Here is a 13,093-nt window from a genome sequence, read left to right on the forward strand (position 1 = left end):
GCTTCAGTTGTGGTTCCAGTAAGGGCTGCAGTAGTTGTTGTAGAAGAACCTTCAGTTGTGGTTGCAGTAAGGGCCTCAGTAGTGGTTGTGGAAGAAGCTGCAGTCGTGGTTGCAATAGGTAATGCAGTAGTGGTTGTGGAAGCAGCTACAGTTGTTGTAGTAGGAGCTGCAGTTGTCGAAGGGGATGTTGTCGTAGGTGCTATAGTTGTTTTAGAAGAAGCTTCAGTTGTGGTTCCAGTAAGGGTTGCAGTAGTTGTTGTAGAAGAAGCTTCAGTTGTGGTTGCAGTAAGGGCCTCAGTAGTGGTTGTGGAAGAAGCTGCAGTCGTGGTTGCAATAGGTAATGCAGTAGTGGTTGTGGTAGCAGCTACAGTTGTTGTAGTAGGAGCTGCAGTTGTTGAAGGGGATGTTGTCGTAGGTGCTATAGTTGTTGTAGAAGAAGCTTCAGTTGTGGTTGCAGTAGGGGCTGCAGTAGTGCTTGTGGAAGCAGCTTCAGTTGTTGTTGTAAGAGCTGCTGCTGTTGAAGTGGCCGTAGGAGCTCCGGTGGTTGTAGTAGGAGCTGCAGTTGTCGTAGGGGATGTTGTTGTGGTAGTTGTAGTTTCTACAGTTGTTGTAGAATAAGCTTCTGTTGTGGTTGCAGTAGTGGCTGCAGTAGTGCTTGTGGAAGCAGCTTCAGTTGTTGTTGTAAGAGCTGCTGCTGTTGAAGTGGCCGTAGGAGCTCCGGTGGTTGTAGTAGGAGCTGCAGTTGTCGTAGGGGATGTTGTTGTGGTCGTCGTAGTTTCTACAGCTGTTGTAGAATAAGCTTCTGTTGTGGTTGCAGTAGGGGCTGCACTTGTCCTTGTGGAAGAAGCTACAGTTGGAGTTGTAGGAGCTGCGGTTGTTGTAGTAGCTGCATCATTTGTGGTGGTCGCAGGATCTACAATTTTTGTCGTAGAAGAAGCTGTAGTTGTTGCCGTAGGGGTTACTGTTGCGCTTGTTGTAGATGTTATAGAAGCGGCAGTGGCTGTCGTAGCAGCTGCTGTTGTGCTTGCTATTGTAGCTAGAGTTGTTGTTGCCATAGGGGCTGCAGTAGTGGTTGTGGATGCAGCTACAGTTGGTGCTGCTGCAGTTGTAGTGATCGTTGGAGCTACATTTGTTGTACTAGCTGCTGTTGTGGTTGCTGTAGGAGCTACATTTGTGTTTGTCGTAGGACTTACAATGGTAGGAGGTCCTGCAGTTTTGATTGGCGTTGTAGGAGCTACAGTTGTTGGAGCTACAGTTGTTGGAGCTGCAGTTGTCGAAAATAATGTTGTTGTCTTTGTCGTAGGTGCTACAGTTGTTGTTGTGGTTGCTGTAGGTGCTACAGTTGTGGTTGTCGTAGGAGTTAAAATTGTAATAGGACCTTCGGTTGTGATTGGCGTTGTTGGAGCTACAGTTGTCGAAGGGGAGATTGTTGTGGTTGTCGTAGGTGCTGTAGTTGTTTTAGAAGAAGCTTCAGTTGTGGTTCCAGTAAGGGCTGCAGTAGTTGTTGTAGAAGAAGCTTCAGCTGTGGTTGCAGTAGGGGCTGAAGTAGTGCTTGTGGAAGCAGCTTCAGTTGTTGTTGTAGGAGCTGCAGTTGTCAAAGGGGATATTGTCGTAGGTGCTATAGTTGTTTTAGAAGAAGCTTCAGTTGTGGTTCCAGTAAGGGCTGCAGTAGTTGTTTTAGAAGAACCTTCAGTTGTGGTTGCAGTAAGGGCCTCAGTAGTGGTTGTGGAAGAATCTGCAGTCGTGGTTGCAATAGGTAATGCAGTAGTGGTTGTGGAAGCAGCTACAGTTGTTGTAGTAGGAGCTGCAGTTGTTGAAGGGGATGTTGTCGTAGGTGCTATAGTTGTTGTAGAAGAAGCTTCAGTTGTGGTTGCAGTAGGGGCTGCAGTAGTGCTTGTGGAAGCAGCTTCAGTTGTTGTTGTAAGAGCTGCTGCTGTTGAAGTGGCCGTAGGTGCTCCAGTGATTATAGTAGGAGCTGCAGTTGTCGTAGGGGATGTTGTTGTGGTAGTTGTAGTTTCTACCGGTTTTGTAGAATAAGCTTCTGTTGTGGTTGCAGTAGGGGCCTCAGTAGTGGTTGTGGAAGAAGCTGCAGTCGTGGTTGCAATAGGTAATGCAGTAGTGATCGTGGAAGCAGCTACAGTTGTTGTAGTAGGAGCTGCAGTTGTCAAAGGGGATGTTGTCGTAGGTGCTATAGTTGTTTTAGAAGAAGCTTCAGTTGTGGTTCCAGTAAGGGCTGCAGTAGTTGTTGTAGAAGAACCTTCAGTTGTGGTTGCAGTAAGGGCCTCAGTAGTGGTTGTGGAAGAAGCTGCAGTCGTGGTTGCAATAGGTAATGCAGTAGTGGTTGTGGAAGCAGCTACAGTTGTTGTAGTAGGAGCTGCAGTTGTCAAAGGGGATGTTGTCGTAGGTACTATAGTTGTTGTAGAAGAAGCTTCAGTTGTGGTTGCACTAAGGGCTGCAGTTGTTGTTGTAGAAGAAGCTTCAGTTGTGGTTGCAGTAAGGGCCTCAGTAGTGGTTGTGGAAGAAGCTGCAGTCGTGGTTGCAATAGGTAATGCAGTAGTGGTTGTGGAAGCAGCTACAGTTGTTGTAGTAGGAGCTGCAGTTGTTGAAGGGGATGTTGTCGTAGGTGCTATAGTTGTTGTAGAAGAAGCTTCAGTTGTGGTTGCAGTAAGGGCTGCAGTAGTGCTTGTGGAAGCAGCTTCAGTTGTTGTTGTAAGAGCTGCTGCTGTTGAAGTGGCCGAAGGTGCTCCGGTGGTTGTAGTAGGAGCTGCAGTTGTCGTAGGGGATGTTGTTGTGGTAGTTGTAGTTTCTACAGTTTTTGTAGAATAAGCTTCTGTTGTTGTTGCAGTAGTGGCTGCAGTAGTGCTTGTGGAAGCAGCTTCAGTTGTTGTTGTAAGAGCTGCTGCTGTTGAAGTGGCCGTAGGAGCTCCGGTGGTTGTAGTAGGAGCTGCAGTTGTCGTAGGAGCTGCAGTTGTCGTAGGGGATGTTGTTGTGGTCGTCGTAGTTTCTACAGCTGTTGTAGAAGAAGCTCCTGTTATGGTTGCAGTAGGGGCTGCACTTGTCCTTGTGGAAGAAGCTACAGTTGGAGTTGTAGGAGCTGTGGTTGTTGTAGTAGCTGCATCATTTGTGGTTGTCGCAGGATCTACAATTTTTGTCGTAGAAGAAGCTGTAGTTGTTGCCGTAGGGGTTACTGTTGCGCTTGTTGTAGATGTTATAGAAGCGGCAGTGGTTGTCGTAGCAGCTGCTGTTGTGCTTGCTATTGTAGCTAGAGTTGTTGTTGCCATAGGGGCTGCAGTAGTGGTTGTGGATGCAGCTACAGTTGGTGCTGCTGCAGTTGTAGTGATCGTTGGAGCTACATTTGTTGTACTAGCTGCTGTTGTGGTTGCTGTAGGAGCTACATTTGTGTTTGTCGTAGGACTTACAATGGTAGTAGGTCCTGCGGTTTTGATTGGCGTTGTAGGAGCTACAGTTCTTGGAGCTGCAGTTGTCGAAAAGGATGTTGTTGTCTTTGTCGTAGGTGCTACAGTTGTTGTTGTGGTTGCTGTAGGTGCTACAGTTGTGGTTGTCGTAGGAGTTAAAATGGTGGTAGGACCTTCGGTTGTGATTGGCGTTGTTGGAGCTACAGTTGTTGAAGGGGAGATGGTTGTGGTTGTCGTAGGTGCTGTAGTTGTTTTAGAAGAAGCTTCAGTTGTGGTTCCAGTAAGGGCTGCAGTAGTTGTTGTAGAAGAAGCTTCAGCTGTGGTTGCAGTAGGGGCTGAAGTAGTGCTTGTGGAAGCAGCTTCAGTTGTTGTTGTAGGAGCTGCAGTTGTCAAAGGGGATGTTGTCGTAGGTGCTATAGTTGTTTTAGAAGAAGCTTCAGTTGTGGTTCCAGTAAGGGCTGCAGTAGTTGTTGTAGAAGAACCTTCAGTTGTGGTTGCAGTAAGGGCCTCAGTAGTGGTTGTGGAAGAAGCTGCAGTCGTGGTTGCAATAGGTAATGCAGTAGTGGTTGTGGAAGCAGCTACAGTTGTTGTAGTAGGAGCTGCAGTTGTCAAAGGGGATGTTGTCGTAGGTACTATAGTTGTTGTAGAAGAAGCTTCAGTTGTGGTTGCACTAAAGGCTGCAGTAGTTGTTGTAGAAGATGCTTCAGTTGTGGTTGCAGTAAGGGCCTCAGTAGTGGTTGTGGAAGAAGCTGCAGTCGTGGTTGCAATAGGTAATGCAGTAGTGGATGTGGAAGCAGCTACAGTTGTTGTAGTAGGAGCTGCAGTTGTTGAAGGGGATGTTGTCGTAGGTGCTATAGTTGTTGTAGAAGAAGCTTCAGTTGTGGTTGCAGTAGGGGCTGCAGTAGTGCTTGTGGAAGCAGCTTCAGTTGTTGTTGTAAGAGCTGCTGCTGTTGAAGTGGCCGTAGGAGCTCCGGTGGTTGTAGTAGGAGCTGCAGTTGTCGTAGGGGATGTTGTTGTGGTCGTCGTAGTTTCTACAGCTGTTGTAGAAGAAGCTTCTGTTGTGGTTGCAGTAGGGGCTGCACTTGTCCTTGTGGAAGAAGCTACAGTTGGAGTTGTAGGAGCTGTGGTTGTTGTAGTAGCTGCATCATTTGTGGTTGTCGCAGGATCTACAATTTTTGTCGTAGAAGAAGCTGTAGTTGTTGCCGTAGGGGTTACTGTTGCACTTGTTGTAGATGTTATAGAAGTGGCAGTGGTTGTCGTAGCTGCTGCTGTTGTGCTTGCTATTGTAGCTAGAGTTGTTGTTGCCATAGGGGCTGCAGTAGTGGTTGTGGATGCAGCTACAGTTGGTGCTGCTGCAGTTGTACTGATCGTTGGAGCTACATTTGTTATACTAGCTGCTGTTGTGGTTGCTGTAGGAGCTACATTTGTGTTTGTCGTAGGACTTACAATGGTAGTAGGTCCTGCAGTTTTGATTGGCGTTGTAGGAGCTACAGTTGTTGGAGCTACAGTTGTTGGAGCTGCAGTTGTCGAAAATAATGTTGTTGTCTTTGTCGTAGGTGCTACAGTTGTTGTTGTGGTTGCTGTAGGTGCTACAGTTGTGGTTGTCGTAGGAGTTAAAATTGTAGTAGGACCTTCGGTTGTTATTGGCGTTGTTGGAGCTACAGTTGTCGAAGGGGAGATTGTTGTGGTTGTCGTAGGTGCTGTAGTTGTTTTAGAAGAAGCTTCAGTTGTGGTTCCAGTAAGGGCTGCAGTAGTTGTTTTAGAAGAACCGTCAGTTGTGGTTGCAGTAAGGGCCTCAGTAGTGGTTGTGGAAGAAGCTGCAGTCGTGGTTGCAATAGGTAATGCAGTAGTGGTTGTGGAAGCAGCTACAGTTGTTGTAGTAGGAGCTGCAGTTGTTGAAGGGGATGTTGTCGTAGGTGCTATAGTTGTTGTAGAAGAAGCTTCAGTTGTGGTTGCAGTAGGGGCTGAAGTAGTGCTTGTGGAAGCAGCTTCAGTTGTTGTTGTAGGAGCTGCAGTTGTCAAAGGGGATATTGTCGTAGGTGCTATAGTTGTTTTAGAAGAAGCTTCAGTTGTGGTTCCAGTAAGGGCTGCAGTAGTTGTTTTAGAAGAACCGTCAGTTGTGGTTGCAGTAAGGGCCTCAGTAGTGGTTGTGGAAGAAGCTGCAGTCGTGGTTGCAATAGGTAATGCAGTAGTGGTTGTGGAAGCAGCTACAGTTGTTGTAGTAGGAGCTGCAGTTGTTGAAGGGGATGTTGTCGTAGGTGCTATAGTTGTTGTAGAAGAAGCTTCAGTTGTGGTTGCAGTAGGGGCTGCAGTAGTGCTTGTGGAAGCAGCTTCAGTTGTTGTTGTAAGAGCTGCTGCTGTTGAAGTGGCCGTAGGTGCTCCAGTGGTTATAGTAGGAGCTGCAGTTGTCGTAGGGGATGTTGTTGTGGTAGTTGTAGTTTCTACCGGTTTTGTAGAATAAGCTTCTGTTGTGGTTGCAGTAGGGGCCTCAGTAGTGGTTGTGGAAGAAGCTGCAGTCGTGGTTGCAATAGGTAATGCAGTAGTGATCGTGGAAGCAGCTACAGTTGTTGTAGTAGGAGCTGCAGTTGTTGAAGGGGATGTTGTCGTAGGTGCTATAGTTGTTGTAGAAGAAGCTTCAGTTGTGGTTGCAGTAGGGGCTGCAGTAGTGCTTTTGGAAGCAGCTTCAGTTGTTGTTGTAAGAGCTGCTGCTGTTGAAGTGGCCGTAGGTGCTCCGGTGGTTGTAGTAGGAGCTGCAGTTGTCGTAGGGGATGTTGTTGTGGTAGTTGTAGTTTCTACAGCTGTTGTAGAAGAAGCTTCTGTTGTGGTTGCAGTAGGGGCTGCACTTGTCCTTGTGGAAGAAGCTACAGTTGGAGTTGTAGGAGCTGTGGTTCTTGTAGTAGCTGCATCATTTGTGGTGGTCGCAGGATCTACAATTTTTGTCGTAGAAGAAGCTGTAGTTGTTGCCGTAGGGGTTACTGTTGCGCTTGTTGTAGATTTTATAGAAGCGGCAGTGGTTGTCGTAGCAGCTACTGTTGTGCTTGCTATTGTAGCTAGAGTTGTTGTTGCCATAGGGGCTGCAGTAGTGGTTGTGGATGCAGCTACAGTTGGTGCTGCTGCAGTTGTAGTGATCGTTGGAGCTACATTTGTTGTACTAGCTGCTGTTGTGGTTGCTGTAGGAGCTACATTTGTGTTTGTCGTAGGACTTACAATGGTAGTAGGTCCTGCAGTTTTGATTGGCGTTGTAGGAACTACAGTTGTTGGAGCTGCAGTTGTCGAAAAGGATGTTGTTGTCTTTGTCGTAGGTGCTACAGTTGTGGTTGTCGTAGGAGTTAAAATGGTAGTAGGACCTTCGGTTGTGATTGGCGTTGTTGGAGCTACAGTTGTCGAAGGGGAGATTGTTGTGGTTGTCGTAGGTGCTGTAGTTGTTTTAGAAGAAGCTTCAGTTGTGGTTCCAGTAAGGGCTGCAGTAGTTGTTGTAGAATAAGCTTCAGCTGTGGTTGCAGTAGGGGCTGAAGTAGTGCTTGTGGAAGCAGCTTCAGTTGTTGTTGTAGGAGCTGCAGTTGTCAAAGGGGATGTTGTCGTAGGTGCTATAGTTGTTTTAGAAGAAGCTTCAGTTGTGGTTCCAGTAAGGGCTGCAGTAGTTGTTGTAGAAGAACCTTCAGTTGTGGTTGCAGTAAGGGCCTCAGTAGTGGTTGTGGAAGAAGCTGCAGTCGTGGTTGCAATAGGTAATGCAGTAGTGGTTGTGGAAGCAGCTACAGTTGTTGTAGTAGGAGCTGCAGTTGTCAAAGGGGATGTTGTCGTAGGTACTATAGTTGTTGTAGAAGAAGCTTCAGTTGTGGTTGCACTAAGGGCTGCAGTTGTTGTTGTAGAAGAAGCTTCAGTTGTGGTTGCAGTAAGGGCCTCAGTAGTGGTTGTGGAAGAAGCTGCAGTCGTGGTTGCAATAGGTAATGCAGTAGTGGTTGTGGAAGCAGCTACAGTTGTTGTAGTAGGAGCTGCAGTTGTTGAAGGGGATGTTGTCGTAGGTGCTATAGTTGTTGTAGAAGAAGCTTCAGTTGTGGTTGCAGTAAGGGCTGCAGTAGTGCTTGTGGAAGCAGCTTCAGTTGTTGTTGTAAGAGCTGCTGCTGTTGAAGTGGCCGAAGGTGCTCCGGTGGTTGTAGTAGGAGCTGCAGTTGTCGTAGGGGATGTTGTTGTGGTAGTTGTAGTTTCTACAGTTTTTGTAGAATAAGCTTCTGTTGTGGTTGCAGTAGTGGCTGCAGTAGTGCTTGTGGAAGCAGCTTCAGTTGTTGTTGTAAGAGCTGCTGCTGTTGAAGTGGCCGTAGGAGCTCCGGTGGTTGTAGTAGGAGCTGCAGTTGTCGTAGGGGATGTTGTTGTGGTCGTCGTAGTTTCTACAGCTGTTGTAGAAGAAGCTCCTGTTATGGTTGCAGTAGGGGCTGCACTTGTCCTTGTGGAAGAAGCTACAGTTGGAGTTGTAGGAGCTGTGGTTGTTGTAGTAGCTGCATCATTTGTGGTTGTCGCAGGATCTACAATTTTTGTCGTAGAAGAAGCTGTAGTTGTTGCCGTAGGGGTTACTGTTGCGCTTGTTGTAGATGTTATAGAAGCGGCAGTGGTTGTCGTAGCAGCTGCTGTTGTGCTTGCTATTGTAGCTAGAGTTGTTGTTGCCATAGGGGCTGCAGTAGTGGTTGTGGATGCAGCTACAGTTGGTGCTGCTGCAGTTGTAGTGATCGTTGGAGCTACATTTGTTGTACTAGCTGCTGTTGTGGTTGCTGTAGGAGCTACATTTGTGTTTGTCGTAGGACTTACAATGGTAGTAGGTCCTGCGGTTTTGATTGGCGTTGTAGGAGCTACAGTTCTTGGAGCTGCAGTTGTCGAAAAGGATGTTGTTGTCTTTGTCGTAGGTGCTACAGTTGTTGTTGTGGTTGCTGTAGGTGCTACAGTTGTGGTTGTCGTAGGAGTTAAAATGGTGGTAGGACCTTCGGTTGTGATTGGCGTTGTTGGAGCTACAGTTGTTGAAGGGGAGATTGTTGTGGTTGTCGTAGGTGCTGTAGTTGTTTTAGAAGAAGCTTCAGTTGTGGTTCCAGTAAGGGCTGCAGTAGTTGTTGTAGAAGAAGCTTCAGCTGTGGTTGCAGTAGGGGCTGAAGTAGTGCTTGTGGAAGCAGCTTCAGTTGTTGTTGTAGGAGCTGCAGTTGTCAAAGGGGATGTTGTCGTAGGTGCTATAGTTGTTTTAGAAGAAGCTTCAGTTGTGGTTCCAGTAAGGGCTGCAGTAGTTGTTGTAGAAGAACCTTCAGTTGTGGTTGCAGTAAGGGCCTCAGTAGTGGTTGTGGAAGAAGCTGCAGTCGTGGTTGCAATAGGTAATGCAGTAGTGGTTGTGGAAGCAGCTACAGTTGTTGTAGTAGGAGCTGCAGTTGTCAAAGGGGATGTTGTCGTAGGTACTATAGTTGTTGTAGAAGAAGCTTCAGTTGTGGTTGCACTAAAGGCTGCAGTAGTTGTTGTAGAAGATGCTTCAGTTGTGGTTGCAGTAAGGGCCTCAGTAGTGGTTGTGGAAGAAGCTGCAGTCGTGGTTGCAATAGGTAATGCAGTAGTGGTTGTGGAAGCAGCTACAGTTGTTGTAGTAGGAGCTGCAGTTGTTGAAGGGGATGTTGTCGTAGGTGCTATAGTTGTTGTAGAAGAAGCTTCAGTTGTGGTTGCAGTAGGGGCTGCAGTAGTGCTTGTGGAAGCAGCTTCAGTTGTTGTTGTAAGAGCTGCTGCTGTTGAAGTGGCCGTAGGAGCTCCGGTGGTTGTAGTAGGAGCTGCAGTTGTCGTAGGGGATGTTGTTGTGGTCGTCGTAGTTTCTACAGCTGTTGTAGAAGAAGCTTCTGTTGTGGTTGCAGTAGGGGCTGCACTTGTCCTTGTGGAAGAAGCTACAGTTGGAGTTGTAGGAGCTGTGGTTGTTGTAGTAGCTGCATCATTTGTGGTTGTCGCAGGATCTACAATTTTTGTCGTAGAAGAAGCTGTAGTTGTTGCCGTAGGGGTTACTGTTGCACTTGTTGTAGATGTTATAGAAGTGGCAGTGGTTGTCGTAGCTGCTGCTGTTGTGCTTGCTATTGTAGCTAGAGTTGTTGTTGCCATAGGGGCTGCAGTAGTGGTTGTGGATGCAGCTACAGTTGGTGCTGCTGCAGTTATACTGATTGTTGGAGCTACATTTGTTATACTAGCTGCTGTTGTGGTTGCTGTAGGAGCTACATTTGTGTTTGTCGTAGGACTTACAATGGTAGTAGGTCCTGCAGTTTTGATTGGCGTTGTAGGAGCTACAGTTGTTGGAGCTGCAGATGTCGAAAAGGATGTTGTTGTCTTTGTTGTAGGTGCTACAGTTGTTGTTGTGGTTGCTGTAGGTGCTACAGTTGTGGTTGTCGTAGGAGTTAAAATGGTGGTAGGACCTTCGGTTGTGATTGGCGTTGTTGGAGCTACAGTTGTCGAAGGGGAGATTGTTGTGGTTGTCGTAGGTGCTGTAGTTGTTTTAGAAGAAGCTTCAGTTGTGGTTCCAGTAAGGGCTGCAGTAGTTGTTGTAGAATAAGCTTCAGCTGTGGTTGCAGTAGGGGCTGAAGTAGTGCTTGTGGAAGCAGCTTCAGTTGTTGTTGTAGGAGCTGCAGTTGTCAAAGGGGATGTTGTCGTAGGTGCTATAGTTGTTTTAGAAGAAGCTTCAGTTGTGGTTCCAGTAAGGGCTGCAGTAGTTGTTGTAGAAGAACCTTCAGTTGTGGTTGCAGTAAGGGCCTCAGTAGTGGTTGTGGAAGAAGCTGCAGTCGTGGTTGCAATAGGTAATGCAGTAGTGGTTGTGGAAGCAGCTACAGTTGTTGTAGTAGGAGCTGCAGTTGTCGAAGGGGATGTTGTCGTAGGTGCTATAGTTGTTTTAGAAGAAGCTTCAGTTGTGGTTCCAGTAAGGGTTGCAGTAGTTGTTGTAGAAGAAGCTTCAGTTGTGGTTGCAGTAAGGGCCTCAGTAGTGGTTGTGGAAGAAGCTGCAGTCGTGGTTGCAATAGGTAATGCAGTAGTGGTTGTGGTAGCAGCTACAGTTGTTGTAGTAGGAGCTGCAGTTGTTGAAGGGGATGTTGTCGTAGGTGCTATAGTTGTTGTAGAAGAAGCTTCAGTTGTGGTTGCAGTAGGGGCTGCAGTAGTGCTTGTGGAAGCAGCTTCAGTTGTTGTTGTAAGAGCTGCTGCTGTTGAAGTGGCCGTAGGAGCTCCGGTGGTTGTAGTAGGAGCTGCAGTTGTCGTAGGGGATGTTGTTGTGGTAGTTGTAGTTTCTACAGTTGTTGTAGAATAAGCTTCTGTTGTGGTTGCAGTAGTGGCTGCAGTAGTGCTTGTGGAAGCAGCTTCAGTTGTTGTTGTAAGAGCTGCTGCTGTTGAAGTGGCCGTAGGAGCTCCGGTGGTTGTAGTAGGAGCTGCAGTTGTCGTAGGGGATGTTGTTGTGGTCGTCGTAGTTTCTACAGCTGTTGTAGAATAAGCTTCTGTTGTGGTTGCAGTAGGGGCTGCACTTGTCCTTGTGGAAGAAGCTACAGTTGGAGTTGTAGGAGCTGCGGTTGTTGTAGTAGCTGCATCATTTGTGGTGGTCGCAGGATCTACAATTTTTGTCGTAGAAGAAGCTGTAGTTGTTGCCGTAGGGGTTACTGTTGCGCTTGTTGTAGATGTTATAGAAGCGGCAGTGGCTGTCGTAGCAGCTGCTGTTGTGCTTGCTATTGTAGCTAGAGTTGTTGTTGCCATAGGGGCTGCAGTAGTGGTTGTGGATGCAGCTACAGTTGGTGCTGCTGCAGTTGTAGTGATCGTTGGAGCTACATTTGTTGTACTAGCTGCTGTTGTGGTTGCTGTAGGAGCTACATTTGTGTTTGTCGTAGGACTTACAATGGTAGGAGGTCCTGCAGTTTTGATTGGCGTTGTAGGAGCTACAGTTGTTGGAGCTACAGTTGTTGGAGCTGCAGTTGTCGAAAATAATGTTGTTGTCTTTGTCGTAGGTGCTACAGTTGTTGTTGTGGTTGCTGTAGGTGCTACAGTTGTGGTTGTCGTAGGAGTTAAAATTGTAATAGGACCTTCGGTTGTGATTGGCGTTGTTGGAGCTACAGTTGTCGAAGGGGAGATTGTTGTGGTTGTCGTAGGTGCTGTAGTTGTTTTAGAAGAAGCTTCAGTTGTGGTTCCAGTAAGGGCTGCAGTAGTTGTTGTAGAAGAAGCTTCAGCTGTGGTTGCAGTAGGGGCTGAAGTAGTGCTTGTGGAAGCAGCTTCAGTTGTTGTTGTAGGAGCTGCAGTTGTCAAAGGGGATATTGTCGTAGGTGCTATAGTTGTTTTAGAAGAAGCTTCAGTTGTGGTTCCAGTAAGGGCTGCAGTAGTTGTTTTAGAAGAACCTTCAGTTGTGGTTGCAGTAAGGGCCTCAGTAGTGGTTGTGGAAGAATCTGCAGTCGTGGTTGCAATAGGTAATGCAGTAGTGGTTGTGGAAGCAGCTACAGTTGTTGTAGTAGGAGCTGCAGTTGTTGAAGGGGATGTTGTCGTAGGTGCTATAGTTGTTGTAGAAGAAGCTTCAGTTGTGGTTGCAGTAGGGGCTGCAGTAGTGCTTGTGGAAGCAGCTTCAGTTGTTGTTGTAAGAGCTGCTGCTGTTGAAGTGGCCGTAGGTGCTCCAGTGATTATAGTAGGAGCTGCAGTTGTCGTAGGGGATGTTGTTGTGGTAGTTGTAGTTTCTACCGGTTTTGTAGAATAAGCTTCTGTTGTGGTTGCAGTAGGGGCCTCAGTAGTGGTTGTGGAAGAAGCTGCAGTCGTGGTTGCAATAGGTAATGCAGTAGTGATCGTGGAAGCAGCTACAGTTGTTGTAGTAGGAGCTGCAGTTGTCAAAGGGGATGTTGTCGTAGGTGCTATAGTTGTTTTAGAAGAAGCTTCAGTTGTGGTTCCAGTAAGGGCTGCAGTAGTTGTTGTAGAAGAACCTTCAGTTGTGGTTGCAGTAAGGGCCTCAGTAGTGGTTGTGGAAGAAGCTGCAGTCGTGGTTGCAATAGGTAATGCAGTAGTGGTTGTGGAAGCAGCTACAGTTGTTGTAGTAGGAGCTGCAGTTGTCAAAGGGGATGTTGTCGTAGGTACTATAGTTGTTGTAGAAGAAGCTTCAGTTGTGGTTGCACTAAGGGCTGCAGTTGTTGTTGTAGAAGAAGCTTCAGTTGTGGTTGCAGTAAGGGCCTCAGTAGTGGTTGTGGAAGAAGCTGCAGTCGTGGTTGCAATAGGTAATGCAGTAGTGGTTGTGGAAGCAGCTACAGTTGTTGTAGTAGGAGCTGCAGTTGTTGAAGGGGATGTTGTCGTAGGTGCTATAGTTGTTGTAGAAGAAGCTTCAGTTGTGGTTGCAGTAAGGGCTGCAGTAGTGCTTGTGGAAGCAGCTTCAGTTGTTGTTGTAAGAGCTGCTGCTGTTGAAGTGGCCGAAGGTGCTCCGGTGGTTGTAGTAGGAGCTGCAGTTGTCGTAGGGGATGTTGTTGTGGTAGTTGTAGTTTCTACAGTTTTTGTAGAATAAGCTTCTGTTGTTGTTGCAGTAGTGGCTGCAGTAGTGCTTGTGGAAGCAGCTTCAGTTGTTGTTGTAAGAGCTGCTGCTGTTGAAGTGGCCGTAGGAGCTCCGGTGGTTGTAGTAGGAGCTGCAGTTGTCGTAGGAGCTGCAGTTGTCGTAGGGGATGTTGTTGTGGTCGTCGTAGTTT

At 47.2% G+C, this 13,093-nt stretch overlaps 1 protein-coding gene across 1 annotated transcript; it reads right to left on the minus strand.

Moving 5' to 3' along the window:
* Nucleotides 1-4,338: 4,338 nt before the first annotated feature.
* LOC118940986 (mucin-5AC-like) lies at nt 4,339-12,488 on the minus strand (the record flags this gene model as incomplete). Its single annotated transcript, XM_036951058.1, has 5 exons — nt 4,339-4,555; nt 6,214-7,022; nt 10,113-10,357; nt 11,468-11,588; nt 12,336-12,488. Coding segments are annotated over 5 exons (1,545 nt in total), but the record flags the coding sequence as incomplete, so codon positions are not given.
* Between the last annotated feature and the right edge of the window lie 605 nt (nt 12,489-13,093).

The sequence above is a fragment of the Oncorhynchus mykiss genome, chromosome 18 (genome assembly GCF_013265735.2).
Source record: "Oncorhynchus mykiss isolate Arlee chromosome 18, USDA_OmykA_1.1, whole genome shotgun sequence".
In the NCBI taxonomy this organism is placed as follows: domain Eukaryota; kingdom Metazoa; phylum Chordata; class Actinopteri; order Salmoniformes; family Salmonidae; genus Oncorhynchus; species Oncorhynchus mykiss.